We start from the raw sequence: 25,969 nt of genomic DNA, 5'->3' as shown, positions 1-25,969 counted from the left end.
GGCTACCCAAGTCTGTATTGCCATCAGTCAGGGACAAGTATTTTCATCATGTTTCTTGTTTAGAAGGACCAAAAAGTTCCAAAAGGTCCTAGGCATGGGTGATCACCCATTTGATGCTTTCTAAAAGCTCAACCAAACAGGCCATGTCTTTGGTTTAGTTGCTAAACTAGTGCCATTTCTGGGATACCGAATTTTTTCTCTTATTTTTCTTTGATCTGATATGTGTTTGCTTTGTAAATAAGCACAGCCTCAATTCACTGGGCTGTTCTCATGTACTAAAGTCAGAGAGAGCTTCTGTAGTGTCGCCTGGTCAGTTCATGAGCCCCAGATCAAAATGGAGTTATTGAAAACACACAGTATTTAAGAAAAAATCTCATTAATGCCTGGCCCGTCCCCAGACTCTCTCAATGTTAAGTGACCAGAAATTGACAGAAAGCTTGTAGATATAAATTATTATTATTTATGAATAATTGTTGTATTATGTTTAATTTACACTTGCAGTGTTCTCATTTTGTGGACTAAACTTTGTTTGAGAAATTTAAGTCATCAGGCAGTTCTTAAGAATCAGTGTAAAACTTTTGAAAAATACACATGGCTAGGCCCCATGCCCTGAAGATTCTGATTCCCTAAATCTAAGGTGTGGCTTGAGCACCTCCATTTACAAAAGCCCCCTCCTGTTGCTCCACCCCGATGCCAGTCACCAGCAAAGACAGATCCTGAGCATGCCAGGTGAGTGCCTAGAATAAGCAAATTGTGGGCCAAGTTCTGCCACTAACTAGCTGTGCCACCCTGGGCAAGCCAGACAGCCTCTCTGCATTTCTATGTATATATGTTCTATTCCACAATAAAAAAATAAATATGATTATTAAAAAAAAATGAGGGGCCAGATACTATAGTCTGTTATAAGACCCAGAAATCTACATTTTTAACCAGAACTTTAAGTAATTCTAATGCAGGAGCCCTGGAGCCCATTTGGAGAAGTGCTCTCCAGGTTCCGGCTATTCCCCTGAGCTTGGTGGAGGAAAGGTTGTTGAAATGAATGTGGAAAGGAAATGTTCTGAAAACAGTTCTTTTTTCCATATTAGTTTGGCAATGATATGGCGTTTCTAAATATAAAGGCAAGAGGCACGCTGGGGAAAATAAAATTATTTGCTTTGCAAAGGGCATTTTCAAATGATTAATCTTCGTTGGTTGAGACCTTTAGAAAGAATTCTAGACAGCAAATATCATCCTAGCGATGCCCTTTTATTTCTTTTCAAATTGATTTATTCAACTCTCAGTAATTTTAAGGATCCAATTAAAAATAGAAAGGAGTCTTATCCAGCTACCTTTGATCACCAGGACACCACATCCTCCAGTAATGTCATGGAGTAACTAGACCCTGGGCAGCCAGCCCTCTCTGGAGTCAAAAGCACAGACAGAAGCCGGGGAATACCTGTACCTGCAGGGCCACAGATTTCTTAAAGCCAGCTGCTTGGATCCTTTGAGAAAGATGACAGCTTCAGAAATCTTACTGAAAGAACAAGACAAGGACTGTAAAAAGACACTGCAATGCTGATTACAGCCCTCCAGGGCCTCAAATCAAGTGTGGAACCCTTAACCAGCCAGGTCTGCGGGGGTGCCCAATCAAGTAATGTCTTTGTTTTCTGGAGTTAAGTATATTTAAACCATTTTCCAACATTTTTCAAGAGCTTCTGAAGTTTTCTTTCCCAATATGTGTGCTCTGAAGTTATAGTAGACATATAAGCATTTTAAATGGAAAGTTAAAAAGTTTGACAGTATAGAATGAGGGTGCTAAAGTATTTGACTCTTGAACATTTAGTCACGTATTGATCGCTAAAATCTAGTTCAGAAAGAAATGTTGTGTCCAAATAAAGAATTGGGCTCTAAGAAAGCCAGTGCAGGCACTGCCAGAGCCAAGTCCTTGCAGAAGGGGTGCTCCGGACTCTTTCCTGGAGTTGCAGCATGGGGAGCTAAAGGAGAAATAGCTGGAGACTTGCCCAGATCAGAGCTGGGAGGTGGCAAGGGAGCACAGCAAGGAACAAGAGCAGAGCAGAGCAGAGAGCAAATCAAAGGGGTCGGAGAAGCTGCAGAGCTGTGGCCTGGCCTGCAGATGCTGCAGTGGATTTTCATGCAGTCCCAGCCAGGCTGCTGTGGACACATTCGGTTCATTTGGGGGCTGGAAAGGAATAGGGAGTGCAAGACTTAACTTTATTATTTGCTTATATAAACGTGAAAAAAAATGCTTAAGGTCACTCTTGGTATCCTCTACTGTTTGACCTATAGCTTTTACTTTTAGAGAGGCACTTTAAAGCATTGTGTGCTGTAGATGCAAAGACAACTGGAATTCAGAAAGTTCCAATTTGTTGTGAGGACATGTTTAAATAAATGTGCCTACAAAAGTCTAAATCGTTAACTGTGGTTTGGGGAGAAAAGCCAGTGTGCCATCTTCTTGGGGCAGCTTACCATTCTCTTTGTGTTCAAGAAAAGGAAATCCTGTTCTTTTTTATTCCACTGGGCTCTTTTTTTAAAGAGTGAATATGAATTCCTGAGAGAATGATAAAATTGTCCTTTATGGTAAAAGTTCTCCAGAATGAGTATCTGGACAATGCTTAGCAGCCCTGTGATAGTGACAACTTGGCAGGTGATGGTACCCAGTCTTAGAGAACCCTAACTAATACAAGCCCTAAGATGACAGTTATGCACACTTAAAACATTTTTTTTTTTTTTTTTTTGCTGGGAATGAGCTATATTCATCCTCCTCCTAAGTCACTTTATTGAAATGTGGAAGTGTTAGAGCAAGGGAAAGTCACTCTTTAGACTCTAGAAAGTAGAAATTGCCAGGGTGCAGGCCATCTGGCAGAGCTTTTCGTTGAGGGAGACATGGAGGTTTGAGGACAGTTGAAAGCCTTAGAGCTGCCTACCTGGGATGCAATGCCTCAGTTCTGTTTTAGTTACTTCTTGGCCAACACCTTTTGAACCAGATCTTCACATATGTTACACTTACCACTCATTGGCCCATGTAGCGCCACCCAGACCTGCCATGACTGCTCAGGTTGCCAGTGTCCCCTGACCTGGAGAGAACTGTTGTAGTGAAGTAAGAGGAGGCAGGAGGTGCAGCCTGGGGTGTCCCGGGACCTCTTTTGGTTCAGGATGGGAAGGGATGAAGGATATGCCATGTTAGAACAAACTCACACATTTCACATTTAATGATCATTTTTCTTAATTATTTCTCTGGTGAAGCCTATGAAATTAACTTTATTTAAGAAATGTCACAAACTTGCGTTTGCTCTCTTTATTTAGGTATCATAGGAGCATAATGGTGGGAAGGTATATAGGATGTTTCTGTTCCTTGTGCTTTTACTTTCAAAGGGTTGTGAGGTTAGTGTTTTTATTTCCAGAATTGTGTAAAGCAAATTTCTAGGATTCTTTGTGCTCTTGGATGTGCCATCCACATGTGCAGGCCTTTCCCTGCTCTGTGCCTGTGCAACTACTTGACTCCATGGAGCCTCAAAGGCAGTAGCTGTGGCAGCTTGAACTTTCTCTGCCTTCTGCCCTGTCATATGCTGCTTACTGCAGCCCTTCTGGACATTGTGACTCAGGAGACCAACCCTGACCCACCAAGTCCAGAGTCACCCACATGAGAGACCCAGGGTAGGAAGATGACTCAGCAAAAATTGCACATGCAATAAGAAGTTGATTTTTATTTATTTATTAATTTATTTTGGTTTTTGTCTTTGAAAGCGAATGTGCTATGCAACAGAAAAGGTGAGATGGTTTCAGAAAACTGAAATAAGAACAAATTTACGCCCCTGTTGAGGGAGGTTTGAGAGATTTCAATGTGGTACTCAGGACTCTTCAGTTAGGCCTGACTACCTCGAAGGAAGCCAGAGTTTATGTTGTTTCGAGAGTTCTGGTGGCCACTGTGAGCCAGCCTCCTCCTTTCTTCCTATGTTAGATGGTTTGTCTCACAGCCCTATGCAGCTGCAGGGAAGTTATTTGACCTTCCTGTATTATCATCTCCCAATCACTCAGATGGGGACGAGGATAATGATGCCTTCCACATAAGATCAGTGGAAGGCTGGAATGCAGCAGTGTGAGTGGGACAAATGGGGGGATGAGGATAGTGATGGAGGAGGAGGAGGGCCTCCTCATGCTTGGGTACCCTGGATCACTGGGTGAACCCAGAAAGGAATTCTGGGATAAGATGGTCCCGTAAGATCAGCTTAGGTTAACAGGTCAGCCCCCCCCCCCCACCCGTTGTGCAGCCCCACCTGACAGCATGAGCTGAACACAGCTGGGGAGAAATAACAATAAAGAGGGTGGTCACAACTGACATGAAACAGGTGGGAATGTGAGCCAGACACTCCTCCAAGCCTTCTGCATATTTCAGTGACTGCTCAGAACAGTTCCCTGGAGAAGGCTCTGTTAAGATGGCTGTTTTGCAGGTGATTTTTTACACAGATTTCTTTCCAAATCATAAAAAACTTTCTTCAAAGGTGACCAATGTGCTAACAAATATTGGCACCTCTGCACCTCTTTAGCCTCCTCTCCCATCACGTCTTCCTCTCACTTTTGAGTCTAGCAGCATCACGCTATTCATGGTTTCCCAAGCACCCCTGCTACTTCACAACTCTAGCCACCTACGTGCCTTCCCTCCGCCATCAGCTTCACAAACCTGCTTGCTTTCCACCACCTGGGAAAAGCCTTCCGTCCTTGAATGACAAAGGGGCCTGGTGCCCATTTCTGTGCCTTTGCTCCACTGTACCTGGTTCTGCTTCCGTCTCCTCTGTGGCCTATGGGGTCCCCGAGGGCTGTGGGCGATGTCTTACTCACCCTTTGTTCCCTCACCCAGCACAAGGTGCTGCCCGGTAGACTGAATAAATCTCCACTTGATCAAACTGAGTTTGTTGACTCACACATAGTTCAGAGAGCTAATGTAGTAAGTAAATGACAAGTCATGTCCTTGGACTCAAAATGAGCAATCTTAAAATAGGCACTGTGGCAGAAACCAGAAAGAGTTAGGTCATATGCCTCCTGGGATCACTAGGGAAGAGGCCATAATCTGAGGAATTGTGTGTGAGCACTTGACAACGACTGGTAGCTAACCTTCCTAAACCTCAAAACCTTTTTTTTCCCCAAAAAGACTATTATTGACATCAGTATCAGGGCTGACTCCAAAAGACTATAAAATAACCCTGAATCAAGCCAGATAGAATTCTAACATAGATTGTTCTTTGCACTTGCACTTGGTAGCTAGTAAACTAGATAACAAATTCAGACTCTGGAGCAATCTTCCCCCATCACTGATGTCTAGAACAGGCCATGGGCTTTGTTGTTTTTTTTTTTTTTGTATTTTCTGTTCTCACTGAAATGGAGACAGGTTTGGAGAAAGATGCCTTAAAGTACATGGAGGGAGCCAGACATTTAAAATAAGGTGCTCCACTAAAGCTCTAAAGACTTCTGATCGTTTTTGTCTTCTCCAGTAAATGATCTATGTAAATGGCTACTTTTCTCATTCCCTGGTTTTCTAAACAAAATTTAAAATGTGTATGCCTTAATTTTCCCTCCAAGTATAAGAAGCATGTGCAAAACAGAAGCAGATTTATTTTTTATTTAGGAAGACTACTGACTAGGTCATGAAACAGAAGAAAATTTAACATTTTTCAATTCACCATATCAGTAGATCAGAAACAGTATGGATAGAAGGGGCCTGTTGAAGTGATGGTCATGTACTTTGGACCATGTTCACTTATTAAATGTATTTGTATTTATTAAAATATATTTGCATTTGTAAAGAAAAAAATTTCCCCAGAATAAGTTATTTTAGAGAATTTAGACCACTTACTAAAATTGAATATTTAGGGGAAAAAAATGTATATTCTGGTAAGGTATGAAAAATTCTAAGAGAAATCAAATCTCAGATTCTGAACAAGATTAAAAATGACCTTTACTTGAGGGCTGACACATGTGAGATTAGATTTTCTTTTTCCAGGTAAGTTCCTGGACTTTGATGTTATGTATATATCTATTTTTTCCCCCAAGTGTTCTAGGATATTAAAAGAATATATTGTTGGCTTCATCAAGGTCAAAGACATTTGTCTGTGACCACCATACTAGAAGCTTCTTGGGGGCAGGATTACTCAAAACACATAGCAATAAGAAACAATAATTTGTTGAGTGAATGAGTAGTAATTGATTAAATGTCATTAGGGCCAAAGTTCCATCTCCTTGTGTCTTTTTGTGCCCCCAAATTACAGTAAGTTGACTTTTAAATTATTCTGTATGTGTTATTTTTCATATTGAGTTCAGGAAGCCATTATTGAATAGATATTGCTTTCATTTTTGTTTTTTCTTTTGTTTTAATTACTAGTAAATTCCTGTTGCTGTAAAATACTCCTATTGCTATAAAATAGGAAATCTCTTATTTAATATAATAAACAGTATTATTTTCCATTGATCTCTAGTCCTACACGATGTCAGGGATATGATTGAATATTGTACCATGCAATAAATGTAGGCCATAGAGATTGGGTTGAAACCATAATGATTAGTAGACTGTAAAAGTTAGACTTTTAAAGTAAATCTCTAAGAACAGCACATTTGGTCATTTGCCTCTTTCTCCTAAAAATAGAATGCAGAAAGCAAGGCATGTAAAATAATCAAATTTGATTTTAGATTTGGATTTAAGAAATCTTTGAAATACTATCTAGTTAAAGGAAAATAATCCTTTTATATTATTCATATTCTGAGAACATGAATGGTAACATTAGAGTGAATCATAAGTAAGTCAAAATTAAAATACAGATATTAAAATTCAGCAACAGATGTTAATTGAGCCCATTCTATGAGCAAAGCATGTATTACCTACATCATATAATTGTCAAATGTTAAGAGTTGAAAGATGCTACAAAAATGATCTTACCCTAAACCCTGAATTTACAGATTAAAGAATGGGTCCCTAACACAAGCTGGCCCCTAATGATCCCTGCCTCCCAGTATTCACACCCTTGTGTAGTCCCCTCCCACCTTATAGCATGGGTGGCCTGTGTGACCAGTAGAATATGACAGAAGAGATGGTATGTCCCTTCCAAGACCAGGTCATAAAAGTCTTTATACCTTCTACCTTGTTTTTTCTCTTGAATCATTGCTCTTGGGAAGCTGGCTGCCATCTTGTGAGAACACTCAAGCAGCCAGTGGAGGAGCGCACTAGAAACTGAGGCCTCCTGCCAACAGCCAAGTAAATGAGCCATCTTGGAAGTGCAATAGATCCTCTAGCCAAGGGGTCAGCCAACTATTTCTGTAAAGGGCCTTATAGTAAATATTTTAGACACATGGGCCATATGGTCTCTATTGCAACTACTCAACTCTGCCATTTGGTGGAAAAGAAGCCATAGACGATATGTAAATGAAAGGGAGTGGCTGTATTCCAGTAAACTTTTTTACAGGCAGTGGACTGCCTCAGTCCAGCCTTCAGAGTGGTTTGCCAACCCCTGCTGTAGCCTCAGCCAAGGCTTCAGATGACGGCAAACTCTCCTTACCTCCTGTCTGCAGCTTCGTGAGAGGTCCTGAGCTAGAGCCACCCAGTTAAACCACTTCTGAATCCCTGCCCTACAGAAAGTCTGAGATAATAAATGTTTGTGGCTTTAAGCTAAGTTTTGGGGTAATTTCTTATGCAAAAGTAGATAACTAATGCAGTGATAATCCAGGAAGGGAGGCAGAGTAACAGGTGAACCATGTTTGACTTTGAGTAGACAGTTGTTGAAGCTGTGTGATAGGTATGTGTGTTTGTGAGGAGGGGGGTCATTATGTTATCTTCTCTAATATGATCAAAAAATTAAAAGAAAATAAAAGGAAGAGAAAATTTTTCCCAAGAGAGGTTAAATGGTTTGTTTAAAGTCAGGCAGTTGGTCAATCCCAGAGCCCGTGCTGCCCACCCAGGTCTCAGGTTCTGATCTCCTGAGTTCTCTCAGCTCCCCTCTCTGCTTAAATAGCAACCAGCAAAGATGTACCCATTTGAATACATTTTCCCCCAGTTCGTTACCACCTTAGCACTTCCAGTTTAAAACCCAAGATGGTTATTGGCCATGATACTGTTGTATTGTTGAACCAACCCTAGGCCTTTTACCTACGTTTCCATACTGTAGACTGTAAAAGTGGTCACAGCTGAGAGGCATAGCCCTGTTCAAAGCGCTACGGAGATGTACCCCAGTCTGGCCTGGAGTATAACAATACTTAAAATTGATGTTTTCTCTTGAACTGTACTGTTACCAGAGCAGCAAATTCATTATCTTAATCCTCACACAGCCTTAGGAGCACAGGCCTGATACGTCTCACCATAGCATTTTTAGAAGAAGAAACTGAGACTTGGAGAAAATACCAGAAATGGATTGGCTTTTGTAATGGGGATTTATTAGGTTACAAATTTACAGTTCCAAGGCCATAAAAGTGTCCAAAGTAAGATATCAACATGAGGACACCTTCACTGAAGAATAGCCGATGGCCTCCGGAACACCTCTGTCAGCTGGGAAGGCACATGGCTGGCGTCTGCTGGTCTTTTGCTCCCGGGCTGTGTTTCAAAATGGCTTTCTCCAAAATGTCTCTGGGCTTCTGTCTTCACTCCTCTCTCTCAGCTCCTGTGTGTCCTTGCTGCTTTCTCCCAGGGCGTTTCTCTCTGAGTGTCTGGGGGTCCTCTCTTAGCTTCTCTGGGGCAAACTCGGGGCTTCATCTCTTAACTTAGCATCTCCAGATGTCTTTCTGTCTGCATCTCCAAGCATCTCCAAGTGTCAGCAAGCTCTGGGTCTGTGTCGATTCTTAGCTTCTCTCTTAAAAAGTACAGTGAACTAATGAAGACCCACCCTGAATGGGCGGGGCCGCACCTCCATTGAAATAATCTAATCTAAAGTATCACCCACATTGTGTGAGTCACATCTCCATGGAAACACTCAATCAAAAGGTTACACCCTAATCAAAAGACTAATAAATCTGCCCTCACAAGATTACATTAAAGAGCATAGCTTTTCTGGGGGACATAATATATCCAAACCAGCACAGAGAGTTTAAATGGACAGACAAATGAAATGCAGCAGGTCTGGGTATTCTTTCTTTCTCATTATACTATACCTCTCTTGTACTTAAGGAGAAACAGGTGGAATTTGACTTTAAAATAAAATCTCTATGTGAAAGCACCTAGCACAGTGCTTGGCACATAGTAGCTCCTCAAGCAGTGAGTTCACTTTCCCTTTGAAATATGTAATTTATAAATTGGAATTTACCCTGCAAGGGCTTAAGTGGCATTGTAAGTAACTTACTGTGTTGATTTTCAGGTAGCCCAAATGGATATTTGAAATAGCTTGTCTTATGATTCATGCCACTGACTGCATGTACTCAGCTTACTGGAGCGGTTATTGAGTTGTATTTAGATCTCTCATCTTGGGTTGGATTAAAAGGATGGATCCTGTTTTAGTTTCCTACTTGCTAAAACAAATACCGTACAATAGGTTGGCTTAATAGCAGGAATTCGTTGGCTCACAGTTTCGAGGTTAGAAGCCTTGCTTACTCCAGGGGTCGCAATCTTCTGGCTGGCTGGCAACCTTTAGGGTTCCTTGGCTATTCTGTTACATGGTAGTGCACATGGCAATGTCTTCTCCTTTCTCCCCCTGGGTTCCTTTGACTTCTGGCTTCTAGCTGCTCCCTGTGGCTTCTGTCTCCTTCTGACTTTTACTCTGCTTATAAAGGACTCCAGTAATCTGGATTAAAACCCAACCTGATTCAGTAGGTCCTTAAATGATGTAACATCATCAAGAGATCCTGTTTACAATAGGTCCACACCCACCAGAATGCCAACCAAGACCAAGAACACGTCCAAACTGGAACACACAATCCAGTTCACCACAGGTCTGAACTCTTCTGACCTTGTGGTTCTCCAGGGTACCCAGGAAATAAGATTTAGTATTGGATTTTGACCATCTCATGTTTTCGTGCATTTAACCAGATGTCCTTGGTGATGCCGTTTACAAATAAGGAAAAATTATGTGAGCAAAGCTTCTCAAGAAAATGGTGAGAGAGCAAAAAATGGAATACCAGATCTGCTAAAATGCCATTGGATTGTGAAATTCAACTCAAAAACACATCATCTTTCTATTTCCTTTTTGCACTTCAAAAATCTGTTTGATGCTTTGTTTTTCTATTCTAAAAATGTGGTTGGAAGCCAAATGAATTTTTGAAATTTCTTTTTATTGGTGGTTATCCTTTTAGATAGATTCTTCAAGGCAGTTATTACTTGCTAGGTTATCAGGGCTATAGCTTGAAATTCTTGATCTATCCCAAACCAATTTGGAAAAAATTTTCTTACCATTTGTTATTCAGAAAATAAATAGATCTCAAAATTCTCTCCAGCTCTTCATTCAGGTTGCTTAACACAGTGTTTGTGTGGGTAGATTTGCAGATCTTTTGTTTGAATTGTGTTTTTAAAAATGATAGGCGTATTTTTAATTTGCAAGTCTGGTTTTAGTCACAGACATGAGAGAGAATGAACTGCCAAATGTCTGGGAAGCACTGCTCCAACCTCTTCTGCTTTTCCATGTGATAAATTTTGTGTAGGATAGAGCCACTATATCCAGATTGCTTTTTTTTGACTTATTGGACTACTGGGTTCACTTTTTTTCTTTTTTAATGTATGTTGTAAAAAAATTTTTTTTCAAAAACCGCAATCTGGGTTATATAAACTGTATCCAGTGTAACTGTCCATAAATCATTTCTGTGACGATGATGTGTGATTAAACAATTACAATCAGAAATTTGGTAAAGAATTGTCTTTTTTACTTCTGTCTGTTCTAAAACATTGGCCTTAAATGAAGTATGTTTGTCCTCTCATGACATAATCAAATAACTGGTCTTTTTTGACCATCCCAAATGTGCCAGGTGTGGGCCGGGTGCTTCGCATGCCTGGTGTGTTAAGGGAATGGCTTTTGGAGTCAGATAGACTGAGCTCTGCTATTAACTAGGTAACCCTGGACAAGTTACCAAACCTCTGTAGACCTCAGTTTCTTCCCCTGTAGAATGGGCAGGACAGGACCACCTTCACAGGGTGAGCAGGGAGAGGCAGGCCAGGTCAGCAGCTCTTAAGTCTTTAGCTTTTCCACCATATCACCAGCTGAAAGATGCAGAATGAATAGAACAAATAGGTATAAATAGCACAGAATTCTCAGTTGAGTGTTGCAAAGAACTTGTTGGCCCTTAGAGGATTAAACATTCCTTTTTAATAGTCCATCCTTGGAGATCTTCCAGAGGATAAGAAACTACCTGGCCTGGAGGGTTGCCTGCTTTCTGGCAAGGAACAGTCTTCTCACTTCCCTCCCAGCCCTGTGATCCCTTAATAATAGTTGCTGTCAGCTATATTTTAACCCAAAACAAATTCAGTTAAAATGCTCATCAACTGAAACTCATTTGGATTTCAAATGAATTTCTCAAAATGAAGAGTGGTATCAGGTCACAGGGTGGTGGACTTCCTTAAAAAAAATAGAGTGGGTGTGCATCAAACGACATTATTAAGAAAGTAAAAAAAACCTACAGAATGGGAGAAAATATTTGAAAATCATATATCTGATAAGGGTTTAATATCCAGAATACATAAAGGATTCCCCAAACTCAATGACAAAAAAACAAAAAAAATTTTTAATGGGCAGAGGACTTGAATAGACATTTTCCAAAGAAGATATACGAATGGCCAGTAAGCAAATAAAAAGATGTTCAACATTATTGGCCATTAGGGAAATGCAAATCACGACTGCTTGGATGACTATTATATTTTTAAAAAAGGAAAATAATTATTGTAAGGATGTGCAGAGGAATAGAAACCCTTATATATTGTTGGTGGGGATATAAAATAATGCAGCCACTGTGGAAAATAGTTTGACAACTCTTCAGAAAGTTCAACATAAAATTATCTTATGACCTGTACTTCCACTTTTTAGTATATACCCCAAGAATTGAAAATAGGGGCTCACACAGATGTTTGTACACTGATGTTCATAGCAGCATTATTCACCATAGCCAAAAAAAAGGAAGCAACCCAAGTGTCCAGCAATGGATGAATGGACAAATGAAATGTGGTGTATATACATCATGGGAATACAGCCATGAAAAGGAATAAAGTTCTCATTCATACAAAAATATGAACAAACTTCAAGACATTTTGAATGAAACAAACCAGACATAAAAGGACAAATATTGTGAGATTTCACTTATGAAATACCTAGAGTAAGCAAATTCATAGAGACAGAAGGTAGATTACAGATTATCAGGGACTGGAGGTACAGGGCATTGAAAAGGTAATTGCTTAATGGGCAAAGAGTTTCTGTTTGGGGGGATGAAAAAGTTTGGGTAATAGTGGTGATGGTGGCACATGTGAATATAATTGATATCACTGAATTGTAAACAAAGAAGTGGTTAAAATGGGAAATTTTATGTTATGTATATGTTACCACAATAAATTTTTTTAAAAAAGATAAAAAAAATATTCCATGGGCCTTGTGCTGGTTTGAATGTATTATGTCCCCCAGAAAAAGCCATATTCTTTGATGCAATCTTGTAGGGCAGACATATTAGTGGAGATTAAGTTGGAACGTTTGTTTGCATGGAAATGTGCCCCACCCAACTGTAGGTGATAACTCTGATGAGATATTTCCATGGAGGCGTGGCCCCACCCATTCAGGGTGGGTCTTGATCAGTGGAGCCATATAAATGAGCTGACAAACAGAAGGAACTCAGTGCAGCTGTGAGTGACATTTTGAAGAGGAGCTCCAGCCAAGAGGGATACTCTGAAGAATGCCCAGAAGCTGAGAGAGGAATTGCAGTTTGAAGACAGCCATTGAAAGCAGACCCTTGCTCTGGAGAAGCTGAGAGAGGACAAATACTCCAAGTGCAACTAAGAGTGACATTTTTGAGAAACTGCAGCCTAGAGAGGAGCATCCTGGAAGAAAGCCATTTTGAAACCGGAACTTTGGAGCAGACGCCAGCCAGGTGCCTTCCCAGCTAACAGGTTTTCCAGACGCTATTGGCCGTCCTCCAGAGAAGGTACCTGATTGTTGATGCATTACTTTGGACATTTTATGGCCTTAAGACTGTTAACTGTGTAACTAAGTAAATCTCATTTCTAAAAGCCAATCCATCTCTGGTGTTTTGCCTTCTGGCAGCATTAGCAAACTAGAACAGGCCTCTTGTTGGATAGCTCCTCTTAGGCTCCCATTTGAAAAGGTAAATCTTTTTCTTTTGGTGGCAGAATCCACTGGGTAGTTGATTTCAAATAAATTAGAGCATAGAATATCTAATAATTATAGTGATATTACTTTACCATGATTGAATTGAGCTCCTAGAATTCTATAGAATCTTTGTGTGTATGTCAGTCACTATTTTCATCTCTCTCTTTTTTTCCCTCCTGTTGCTCAAGGATGGAGAAAGGGCTAGGCTAAGTGCACAGAGTGACCATTCTTTGAATTTGACGAGACCTGAACTCAAGCCCTTCTCCCTTCTTTTAACCTTCTTTCTCCATTCTTATGTTACTATTTGCATCCTCACTTTTTTTTTTTTTTTTTTTTTTTTTTTTTTTTTGCTTCATTTCATTTTAGAAAATCATCCTGCTTTTTCTTCTGTTTATCTTTGTGGATCCTCATGCATCCCTGTTTTATTCTGTGGGCTCTTCTCTAATCTTCAAAGTACTTGATGTCATACCTTTCCCTGGAATGGACACAAGCCTTGTGGTCTGTGCTCTCAGCCACACTTTCTGTCTGGGAGGCTCTCTGTTGAGGATGTCTTCCCTTAGGAAGGCTGCCCTCTCTTATGGTTGGGAGCCTTAGAGCTCTCCCCTCTTCAGCTCTGTGTGTTCCATACCATCCTTTTGGAGCCTTCCCTGTGTAGCTGTGTAGCTGATTCTGGTGGGGGCCTGGGAGATGGGCAGGCCACTTTCTTGGTAACAGAAGGTGAGGTGAAAATAGATGTAATTCAGATCCTGTTGTTAAGTATTTAGTGCTCCAGCCAATTTCATTCACTGTTCTGTGCAGCAGAGAAAATGGTCTGCTTTTGTTGATGATCATAATCTAATTCACTTTTAAATGTTGCCGTACTAGATATCAAACAAGGAGCCTGTCTAAAATTGAACTGAAAACAAAAAGTAAATGCATTGTCGGGGAGAGAGAGCTTTCTGTCCATCCTCGCCTGTGGCCTCTTCTATAAACTGAGAGACTAAGGTAAATGAAAGTAAAATGTAGGGTGAGAAGAAACAGGAAAGAGAGAGTTGTGCATGTGAAAGCTCTGAGCACAAGAAGTTGCCTCTTACCATATCTAGATTATTTTATTCTCAAATACAGGCTTTTTTTTTTCCTCTTTGGATTTTTTTTTTAATTAAAGAAGGTGGGGGTTTACAGAACAATCATGCATAAAATACAGGATTCCCATATACCACCCCACCAACAATACCTTCCATTGGTATGCAATATGTGTTACAATTGATGATAGCACTTTTTTTTCAATTGTACTATATTTTTTAACAGTAGTTACCTTGGTTACAATTGTTGAAAGGTTATGAAATAAGTACTTAATATTAACTATCGTTATTAATTTATATTAGGTGTATTTTTCCCATATTCTACTCTATTATTAACACCTTGTATTAGTGTTGTACATTTGTTATAATTCATGAAAGAATATTCTTATACCTGTACTATAACTATAGTCCATTGTCTATAATAGGGTTCACTGTGTTATACAGTCCTATGTTTTCTCTTTTAATTTTTATTCTAGTAACATTTATGACCTAAAGTTTCCCCTTTTAACCCATTCAGTGCTTTAAATTGCACTCACAATATTGTGCTACCATCACTGCCATCCATTTCCAAACCTTTTCAATCAATGTAATTAGAAATTCTGTACAAATTATGCATCAACTCCCCATTCTCTAACCCCAGTCTGTCCCTGGTAACCTATATTCTAGATTCTAACTGTATGAGTTTGCTTATTATAATTAGTTCATATCAGTGAAATTATACAGTATATGTCATTTTATGTCTGAATTATTTCACTCAGCATAATATCCTCAGAGTCCTTCCATGTTGTCACATGCATCAGGATGTCATTCCTTTTTACAGCTGAATAATATTCCATCATATGTATATACCACATTTTGTTTATCCATTCAGCCCCTGATGGAACCTTGGGTTGATTCCATTTTTTTTAAGTTGTGAATAATGCTGCTATAAATATTGGTGTGCAAATGTCTGTTCAAGTTCCTACTTTCATTTCTTTTGGGTATATACCCAGTAGTGAGATTGCTGGGTCATATGGTAATTCTATACTTATCTTTCCGAGGAAGTGCCAAACTGTCTTCCACAGCAGCTACACCATTTTATATTTCCACCAGCAATGAATCCATGTTTTTCCACATTCTCTCCAATAGTTTTTTTTTTGTTTTTTTTTTTAATAGTAGCCATTCTAGTGTCTGTGAAATGATATCTCATTGTGGTTTTTATTTGCATTTGCCTAATAGCTAGTGATGTTGCACATCTTTCCATCTGGTTTTTTTTGGCCATTTTTACATCCTCTTGGAGAAATTTCTTTTCAAATCTTTTGCCCATTTTCTAACTGGGTTGTTTGCCTTTTTATTGTTGAGTTGTAGGATTTCTTTATTAATTCTGAAATTAGACCATTGTTTCCTATGTGGTTTCCAAATATTTTATTCCAGTGAGTAGGTTGTCTTTTCACTTTTGTGACAAAGTCCTTTGAGGCACAAAAGTTTTTAATTTTGATGAGATCCCATTTATCTAGTTTTTGTTTTGTTGCTTGTAGGTTTTGATATTGATCAAAAGTGATGGGTTCTCTGCCCAATATGCTCAAATGACCAATTCCTGAGACACCAGAATTTCAAAGAGAGAAAGAGTTTATTGCTGGGCACAGAGCAGGAAATCAGATGGTCTATTGGCCTGAAAATCTGTCTCCCCAAACTGCAGTAATTCTGATCATTTTATAGTATTAAAAGATGGGCAGGTTTTAGGATAATGAGCACAATGGCTTGAGATGACAAGATTAGAGATGATTTGTAATAGCCAACTCAAGACCTTAATAAACATGAGGGGCTGTCTTTAGTGATCATAAGACTCCAAAGTTGAAAAACAGAATAAGGGGGTATAAGTGAGGGTCAGTCACAGGGTCTTTGTAATCACAAGATAAAGGCTATATAGTTATGTAATCATTATAAAAGATCAAGACAGCTGAATTACAGTTCAGTAATTTCAGGTATTTCCCTCTGGCTATTCTAATATACCAGAAAGTAAAGAGAAATATCTATATAATGATTCAGTAATAATAATCATTTTTAAAATCCTAATTTCTTAGTCACAGTTTGGTTGTAAAGCTTAAGAAATCATTGCCTAACACAAGATCCTGAAGATGCTTCCCTACATGTTCTTCTAGGAGTTTCATACTCCTGGTTCTTATATTTAGGTCTTTGATCCATTTTGAGTTAATTTGTGTATATGGTGTGAGATAGGGGTTCTCTATCTTCTTTTGCATATGGATAGCCAATTCTCCCAGCACCGTTTGTTGAAGAGACTGTACTTTCCCAATTGAGTGGACTTGGCAGTCTTGTCAAAAATCAATTGGCCAGACTTGCCAGGTGAACTCACTGCCCTCCCCCACCATGTGGGACCTGACTCCCAGTGGTGTAAGTCTCCCTGGCAATGCAGGATATGACTCCAGGGATGAACCTGGACCCAGCATCATGGGATTGAGAACATCTTCTTGAGCAAAAGGGGGAAGTGGAATGAAACAAAGTTTCAGTAGCTGAGAGATTACAAATGGAGTTGAGAGGTCACTCTGGTGGGCATTCTTATGCACTATATAGATATCCCTTTCTAGGTTTTAGTGAATTGGAATAGCTAGAAGTAAATACCTGAAACTATCAAACTCCAATCCAGTGGCCTTGACTCTTGAAGATGATTGTATAACTATGTAGCTTACAAGGGGTGACAGTGTGATGGTGAAAACCTTGAGGATCACACTCCCTTTACCCAATGTATGTATGAATGAGTAGAAAAATGGGGACAGGGACTAAATGAAGATTGGGGTGGGCTGGGGGGTGGGGGAGTGGGGTGATTCAGGTGTTCTTTTTTACTCTTGTTTTTTATTCTTATTTTTATTCTTTATGGTGTAAAGAAAATGTTCAAAAATGGATTGGAGTGATGAAGGCACAACTATATGATGGTACTGTGAACAATTGATTGTAACCATGGTTGATTGTATGGTATGTGAATATATCTCAATAAAACTGAATTTAAAAAAAAAATCAATTGGCTGTAGATGTGAGGGTCTGTTTTTGACCTCTCAGTTTGATCCCATAGGTCAATGTGTCTATCCTTGTGCCAGTAGCATGCTGTTTTGCCCACTGTAGCTTTGTAAAGTTTTAAAGTCTGGAAGTATGAGTTCTTCAGCTTTGTTGTTCTATTTCAAGTTTTGTTTTGTTTTGGCTATTCAGGGCCTTTTACCCTTCTGAATAAATTTGATAATTGTAAAATAGGCTGTTGGAATTTTGATTGGGATTGCATTGAATCTTAAATCATTCTGGGTACAATTGGCATTTTACAATTAGTCTTCTAATCCGTGAACAGGGAATGTCTTTCCATTTATTTAGATCTTCTTTGATTTCTTCTAGCAATGTTTTGTAGTTTTCTGTATAAGTCCTTTACATCCTTGGTTAAATTTATTTCTAGATATTTGATTCTTTTAGTTGCTATAATGGAATTTTTTTTTCTTGATTCCCTCCTCAGATTGCTTATTGCTAGTGTATAGAAACACTACTGATTTTTGTGTGTTGATCTTCCCGCCACTTTGCTGAATCCATTTATGAGCTCTAGTAGCTTTATTCTAGATTTTTCGGGACTTTCTATATATAGGATCATGTCATCTGCAAATAGTGAAACTTTTACTTCTTCTTTTCCAATTTGGATGCCTTTTATTTCTTTTTTCTTGCCTAGCTGCTCTGACTAGAACTTCCAATACAGTGTTGAACAACAGTGGTGACAGTGGGCATCATTGTCTTGTTACTGATCTTAGAGGGAAAGCTTTCCGTCTTTCACCATTGAGTGGGTTGTTAGCTGTGATTTTTTTTTCATGTATGTCTTTTATCACATTGAGGAAGTTTCCTTCTATTCCTAGTGCTCTAAGTATTTTTATCAAGAAAGGATGCTGGCTTTTGTCAGATGCCTTTTCTGCATCAATTGAGATGACCATGTGGATTTTTTCCTTTGTTTTGTTGATGTGGTATATTATATTACTTGATTTTCTTATGTTGAACAACCCTTGCATACCTGGGATAAAATCCAGTTGATCGTGGTGTATAATTCTTTTCATGTGCTGGTTGTATTGATTGTTTGAGGTTTTTTGCATCTATATTCATATGAAATATTGGTCTGTAATTTTCTTTTCTTGTAGTATCTTTTATCTGGCTTTGGTATTAGGGTGATTCTATGGCTTCATAGAATGAGTTAGGTAGTGTTCCCTCCTCTTCAATTTTTTGGAAGAGTTTGAGCAGAATTGGTATTAATTGTTCTTGGAATGATTGGTAGAATTCACCTGTGAAGTCATCTAGTCCTGGGCTTTTCTTTGTTGGGATTTTTTTTTTTTTTTTTTTTTTTTTTTAATGCCTGACTCAGTCTCTTGTAATTGGTCTGTTGACATCTTCTATTTCTTCTAGAGTCAGTGGAGGTTATTTGTGCGTTTCCAGGAAGTTGTCCATTTCATCTGTGTTGTCTAATTTGTTGACATACAAGTGTTCATAGTAACCTCTTCTGATCCTTTTTATATTTGTGGGCTCAATAGTAATGTTCCCCCTCTCATTTCTGATTTTTGTTATTTGCGTCTTCTCTCTTTTTTTTGGTCAGACTAAGGGTTTGTCAATTTCATTGATCTTTTCAAAGAACCAACTTCTGCTTTTATTAATGCTCTCTATTGTTTTTTTTTAATTCTCTATTTCATTTATTTCTACTCTAATCTTTGTTATTTCTTTCCTTCTGCTTTCTTTGGGATTGGTTGACTTGTTGTTTTTCTCATTCCTCCAAGTGTGAAGTTGGGTCTTTGGTTTTAGCTCCTTCTTTTTTTAATGTAATCATTTAGGGCCATAAATTTCCTCCTCAGCACTGCCTTCACTACATCCCATAACTTTTTATATGTTGTGTTCAGGTTGTCATTCATCTCAAGATATTTACTGATTTCCCTTGCAATTTCTTCTTTGACCCACTGATTGTTTAAAAATGTACTGCTTAGCTTCCATATATTTGTGGATTTTCCAGTTCTCTGTCAGTTTTTTTTTTATTTCCAGCTTCATTCCATTATGGTCAGAGAAGATGCTTTGTATAATTTCAGTCTTTTTAAATATATTGAAATTTGTTTTGTGACCCAACATGTGGTTTATCCTGGAGAGTGATCCATGTGAACTTGAGAAGAATATGTATCTTGTTGTTCTGGGGTGCAATTTTCTGTATTTTTGTGTTAAACATGTCTAGGTCATTTGTCATATTATTCAAGTTCTTTGTTTCCTTATTGATCTTCTGTCTAGATGTTCTGTCTATTGATGAGAGTGGTGAATGGAAGTCTCCAACTATTATCGTAGATGTCTTTCTCCCTTCAGTTTTGCCAGTGTTTGCCTCATGTATTTTGGGGCACCATAATTAGGTGCATAAATATTTATGATTGTCGTTACTTCTTGGTTGATTGCCCCTTTTAATAATATATAGTGTCCTTCTTTGTCTCTTATAACAGCTTTTGACTTAAAGTCTATTTTGTCTAATATTAGATTAGCTACCCCAGCTCTTTTTTTTGACTACTATTTGCATGGAATATCTTTTTCGAACCTTTCACTTTCAACCTATTTGTGTTTTGGGGTCTAAGGTGAGTCTCTTATAAACAACATATAGTTGGCCCATGCTTTTTTATCTTTTCTGCCAATCTGTGTCTTTTGATTGGGGAGTTAAATTCATTAACATTCGGCATTATTACTCTAAAAGCAGTACTTTTACCTCAGCCATTTTGTCCTTTGGTTTTTATGTCATATCTTTTTTTTTTTCTCTATTCTTTTATTGCAATCTCCTTTTTTGTATAGTTGATTTTTTTATGTATCTGACTGATCCCTTCCTCATTTCTGATTCTGTATATTTTTAAAATATTTTCTTTGTGGTTATTCTGAGGTTTATATTACACATACTACATCTATACTACTTATACTACGCATGCACATTCTCTGCTCCCATGTCCCTCTGTTTCCTCTCTTTATGCTGTTTTTGTCCCACTTTACCACTTTATATTTTACATGTCCATTATCAGGAAATATGCCTTTTTCTTGTTTAATTGTATTCTTATTCTTATAGGAATTAAAGAGTAGAGTTATATATTGAGGATGCAGTACTATCAGATTTTGCATTTCCCCCTTTAATTACCCTTACTGATAATCTTCTTTTTGTCACACTATTCGAAGCCCCTCTCTCCTGTTTTTTCCTTTCAACCTGTGGAACTCCCTTTAGTAATTCTTATAGATGAGCTCTTTTGTTCACAGACTCTCTCAGTTTCTGTTTAATTGTGCATTTTTTAAACTCTCCCTCATTTTTGAAGGGCAGTTTTGTCGGATACAGAATTCTCAGCTGGCAGTTTTTCTCTTTCAGTCCTTTAAATCTGTCATACCACTTCCTTCTTGCCTCCATGGTTTCTGAAGAGAAATCAGCACTTTGTCTTATTGAGGATCCCTGTATGTGACAAATTGCTTTTCTCTTGCTGCTTTCATAATTCTCTCTTTATCTTTGGCATTTGATGTTCTGATTCTTATGTGTCTTGGACTAGGTCCTTCAGGACTTATTATGATTGTAGTACATTGCACTTCTTGGTCATGTATATTTATGTCTTTCATAAGAGCTGGGAAATTTGGGGCCATTTTTTCCTCAGATATTCTTTCTGCCCATTTTTCCTTGTCTTCTCCTGGGACATCTGTGATGCACATGCTTGTGTGCTTTGTGTTGTCACTCAAATCCCTGAGATGCTACTTAATTTTTTCTATTCTTTATCTGTTCTTCTGACTGTATGATTTCAATTGTCCTGTCTTCTAGTTCTCTCATTCTTTCTTCTGCCTCTTCAAATCTGTTGGTGTATGCCTCGAGTATATTTTTAATCTCTATTATTGTGCCTTTCATCCCCGTAATTTATTATATTTCATTTTATACTTTCTAATTCTCATTTATGGTCACACATTATCTTCTTAATATACTTTACTTATACACATTTTTCTTCATCTCCTTGAATTGATTTAGGAGATTTCTTTGAACTTTGACTCATTGTTCCAAATTTTGTGTCTTCTCTGATGTTTTAATTTGTTCCCTTGACTGAGCCATATCTTCTTGTTTCTTAGTATGGTTTATAATTTTTTTGCTTATGTTTAGGCATCTGATTATCTTGATGAGTTACCTCTGAAGGTCAGTTTCTCCCTCTTGTTTTTCTAGGGTTTTATTGTTGATTGATTTTGTGTTAAGGCTTTTGTTTGATGCTTAATCCACCTTATTCTGAACCTGTAGTATAGCCCAAGTTTAACCGATCAGATTTTCTCTGCTCTTCTTCATCTGATTCTTGCCCTGGATATGCAGTCAAATTTTTAAGATTGTACTTTTTATGTAATTGTTTCACCTCCAGGAGAAAGCTTCCTTTCCTCTGTTCCTTCTCCAGGGATCTTGATCTATTCTGTTTCATCGTGTGTAGAATTTTCTCCCCAGCTCCTATAATTCATTTAAATTCTCTCTCACACTTCAGTGCCCCATTTTCCTATTATTTTTCAGTTCTTGGACCCTCCTGTCTTACTCTCTCTCTCTCTGATGCTTTTCTGTCTCCAGTTTCTTCCCCATTCAGATATCCTGCCTTGGGGAGCTAGATGGTGTCAATCCGGAAAGGTGGGTCACTCCAGAAAAGTCCATTTTGTGATTAGGTGGTCCAACCCTTGGTAACTGGATTGAGTGAGCGCACCACTTGGCAGTTGCCATTTATCATGGTCTCTCTCTTTTTTATTTCCTCCCTGTAAGCCCTTTTGCATGCAGTCCTCTCAGCAGCTTGTGTTCCACCCTGGGTCTCTGTGGACTTGGTTCCCTGTGCCTAGATATGTGTTGGGTTCTAGCTTGCTGCTATGAGTTCCTTGACAGTCTGTTTCCCTGGTGGGAGGGACCCGGGCTACTGCCTGTGAGCAACTCCCAAGATGCACAGAACTGAGTGAGGGAGAGTGAAGGGGACCAGCCTGTCTGGAACTGATATTTCCCATTTAATATTTTCCTCTTTATTCAATTCAGGATTTGTAGAGTTCTTTTCTAGTCTCTACTGTCCTCCAGAGTTCTAAGTAAATGGGATTTTTCCTTTTATTCATTGAATCTCTGGGGTGGCTTTTTCAGGGGATGTCTTACATTGCAATGTTGATCCAGGTTTTTTCTTTATTGCTCTGCAAAAGTAAAGATTTTATTTGAGATCATAGTGCACTTATTTCTCATTTTTCAAACAAGGTAGAGAATAAAGACAATTGTTTACCTACCATATGTATGCGTTATGGATTGAATCACATCCCCCACAAAGACGTGATCATGAACTCATTTGTAACTGGGATTTTCAAAGATTCTATTAAGATGAAGCCAAACTGAATCAGGGTGTGCCTAATCCCATGTGACAGCAGTCCTTATAAGCAGAGGAGATGTGGACAGAGGAGGAGGCAGAAGGAGAGAGATGGCATTGTGACAGAGGCAGACGGTGAGTCTGGATTGACAGCGAGTCACCACCAGAACGCTGCAGACTTCCAATAAAGTATGATCTTGCTGACACCTTAGTTTAGGACTTCTAAAGCCACCAAACTGCGAGACAGTGGATTCCTGGTTTAAGCCAATTGTCTGTAGCATTCGATATAGCAGTGCTGGCAAACTAAGTAAGATTTCAATTTGATCAAAAAAGTGCACTCTAACCATGAGTGAAAGGCTTAACCATCCCTAGTTATGGAGATGAGCACTTGATTCGGAAGCTCTAAAACACAGTCATCAAGAACGTATGCTGGGAACCCTGGACAAGTCAATTACTTTCTCTAAGCCTAAGTCTCCTTGACTCTAGATGGGGACAGTAAGGCTCGGGAGAGTAAAGAGATAATGCTCGAGAAACAGCTCATCCACTGCCTTGCATACTGGTGATGTGCTCAGCCATCAGCAGCAGCAGTCCACCTGGGACAGTGGAAACCCCCTGAGTCTTGGCAGTTATCTCTAGTTGCCTCTTTTGCCACATTCTCTTAAAACTAACCACATTAGCATTTCTGATCTGTCACCAGTTCTAAAGGTTTGTCTCCCCACCAGCCCACCCCACCCCCAGAACTCCTTTCCAGCCAAGTGTACTCAGTTAAAAGGCGGTTAGGTAGTAAATTATCATTGGTATCATGGTGGGAAGGCAGAGAAGGTTTGATTTTCATCCGTGTTTGGTGTACAACCTGGTTGTTTTTCTATCCTTTGCTTCAGGGATCCTATTTAAGTCATCAAATGTCAGCTTCTGAGAGTTCAGATTTGCCTATTATTTAGACTTGTTAGTTTAAAAAAAAAAAAAAAAAAAGGCTTCCCTGTCTCTGGTATTTAGACCTTGTCCTGTCTACAGACACAGTGTGCTTAAATCAAACAGCTTTCCTGAGGAGTGAAAAAAACTAAGTTCTTTTGAGTTAATTACATTTTAAGGAAGTGGCAATCTCAGGAAGAAATGGTTGATTAGCACATAGCTAATTCCTTTGAAACTAATTTTTCTGAGAAACAGTAACTACAAGATGCAGTTGCTCCTGAGCCCTAAAATACAGACCGAGGCATTTTTGAATGGCCCTCCCTTAGCCTTGGAACCATCTGCTTGTTTGCAGCCGAAGTATAAATTTTCCACTGTTGTAAGCACCGCAGCAATGGCATCCCTCCAGAGAGAGAAGCAGCATAAACGGGAGCCCCCTGGAAGCACTCCTGCCAGCCCTGTTCCGTGAGGCACTTCAAGTTCATTTTCCATTGATTTGATTAGGGAGCAAAGAATCAAAGAAAAATATAGTGTCTATTCAAAATTGAGCTTCACTCTTCTCCTAATATTCTCCTGGGCTTGTTAAGGATTAAATCTCACTTAATCTGCATTCATCAAGTACCCATTTGGATCCCGACTCTCAAAGTCAGTACTCAGCTGTATGACACTTGTCAAAATCAGTATGATCTGCTTTTGAAGGGCTATAAATAAAGTGGGAAGGCAGGTTTCTCTTAAAGGAAAATTACTAGACAGGAAGTGGCATTAAATATGGTGCCAGAGTGGGCTGTGCCTCCCTTTGATTCCTTATGTAGCATCCAGTATTTCTGGATTAAATCTGAGTCGCAATGTATTATGCACATCTGATTTTCCATAACTAACTTCCCAGTTGCCTAAGGCTATAGGCATCATCATTAAGGTAACAACTTGGTTTTCAGTTCACACAAAAAAGGTGTATACATACCAGCAATTTGCTGAAGGACCTTATCATGTTGTTTTATGGAAATTTTATTTTAGGTAAACCATTGAAGAAGGGAGTTAGTTGCTGTTTGCCATGCTATCAGAACTGCAATCATTTATTCAAGAGTTATGAGAGAAAAGTTATCCTTCAGACCACTTGGAATCATATCCCACCTGGAAACATGCACAGAAAACATCTTTTCCACAAATATAGCACTCTTGTACTCAAAGTACATTTTATTATCTAAATACAGTGAGCTATGTATTTTTGGTCTTCGAGTTAGATACCTCGAAGCTAAGTAAGTTGGAATGGGCTTGGTAATGTTTCCTTCTTGCTAGTTATATAAATGGTTGAAAAGGCACATCCATGTTCCCTATGGTTTTCAAGAGCCCATAAAAATAGTATACTATGCCGCAGGCTTGGAATGTCTTTTTAAAAGAAAATATAAATGCAGAGGGACCCACAACATTGCAGTTGTAAAAGGTTCTATTATAGTCTCGGTAACAGAATTTAGATAGTATTGCCCTGCAGAATCAGATATAGGACCAGCCAGAAAACTTTAATATTTTAAAATAGATTTTTAAAATGGCACTAACAGGACATTTTTAAAATTAAAGGAAAAACCTTTGTGCAATAACTTCTTAGTAAAATCCAGTTAAAAACAAAAGTTGTGCAATATCCTTGTTCCCCTTGTTTCACCTTTCTGTTGTCTTTTGTTAACCATGGTAGTATTGTAAGGCAGGAAGAAGTCAGATAATCTCACAAAATTTTATTGTTCCTTTTCCAAAATGGAGCATGGTATCCCATTTTAGTGGGCGGAAACAATCCTAAATTCTCACTTAACACAAATAAAGGACTTGAAAGCCTTCTTCTTTCACTTCTCTTTTTAAAGGACAGACTTTCCGGAATAATAATGTTGAAAAAAGAAAGAACAATATTCAAATGTAATGTAAACAATTTGTCTTTTCAAATCCCCTTAAAATACTTGAGTAGACATTTAGTTTTGATAGTGCTTTTCTTAATCCAGTATTTTGTTAACTTAACATTAATCTCAAGAGTAAAATGCTAGTTAGATGGTTTGTTGAATTTTCATCTTATTTTCTCACAATTTGCTTATATTTTTGAATGCTTACTATAAGTTTGTTTCATTATTGGTTGTGAATTGTTCTTTTATTATATGTTAGAATTAGCTGGCAAAATTCATTACCATTCCCTGCAGTAATTATTTATAAGTAATGTGACCTGCATTTTATATCTGGAGAAACAAGATGCTGGAAGACCTAGACCCTTGGCTACAGAGGAAGTAAGAATAGAACTTAGTTTCTTCTAAAGGCTGTGGCTTCCCACATTCCTTCATTTATATTCCTATTCCATGAATTCTGGATACTTGACTGGGCATGGTGGCTGTGGTAATGTGTACGTTTAAGT

At 38.6% G+C, this 25,969-nt stretch overlaps 1 protein-coding gene across 3 annotated transcripts in view; it reads left to right on the top strand.

The window, feature by feature from the left end:
- ANO10 (anoctamin 10) overlaps positions 1–25,969 on the top strand; it is a 230,655-nt gene that overhangs the window by 176,762 nt on the left and 27,924 nt on the right. The window contains exon 13 of one of the 3 annotated variants that reach the window (XM_037848469.1): positions 1,342–5,320. The exons of 1 other annotated variant lie outside the window; for it this stretch is intronic. In XM_037848469.1, coding sequence (XP_037704397.1) covers positions 1,342–1,374 — 33 coding nt within the window. In that variant the 3' untranslated portion in view covers positions 1,375–5,320. Of the gene's footprint in view, positions 1–1,259; positions 5,321–25,969 lie in introns of those variants that run through there. One more of the 3 variants, XM_037848474.1, reaches the window with a different exon arrangement.

This window comes from Choloepus didactylus, chromosome 1, assembly GCF_015220235.1.
Source record: "Choloepus didactylus isolate mChoDid1 chromosome 1, mChoDid1.pri, whole genome shotgun sequence".
Lineage (NCBI taxonomy): Eukaryota > Metazoa > Chordata > Mammalia > Pilosa > Megalonychidae > Choloepus > Choloepus didactylus.
Note: the sequence above shows the minus strand (reverse complement) of the source record. Positions and strands in the feature narration are given on the sequence as shown.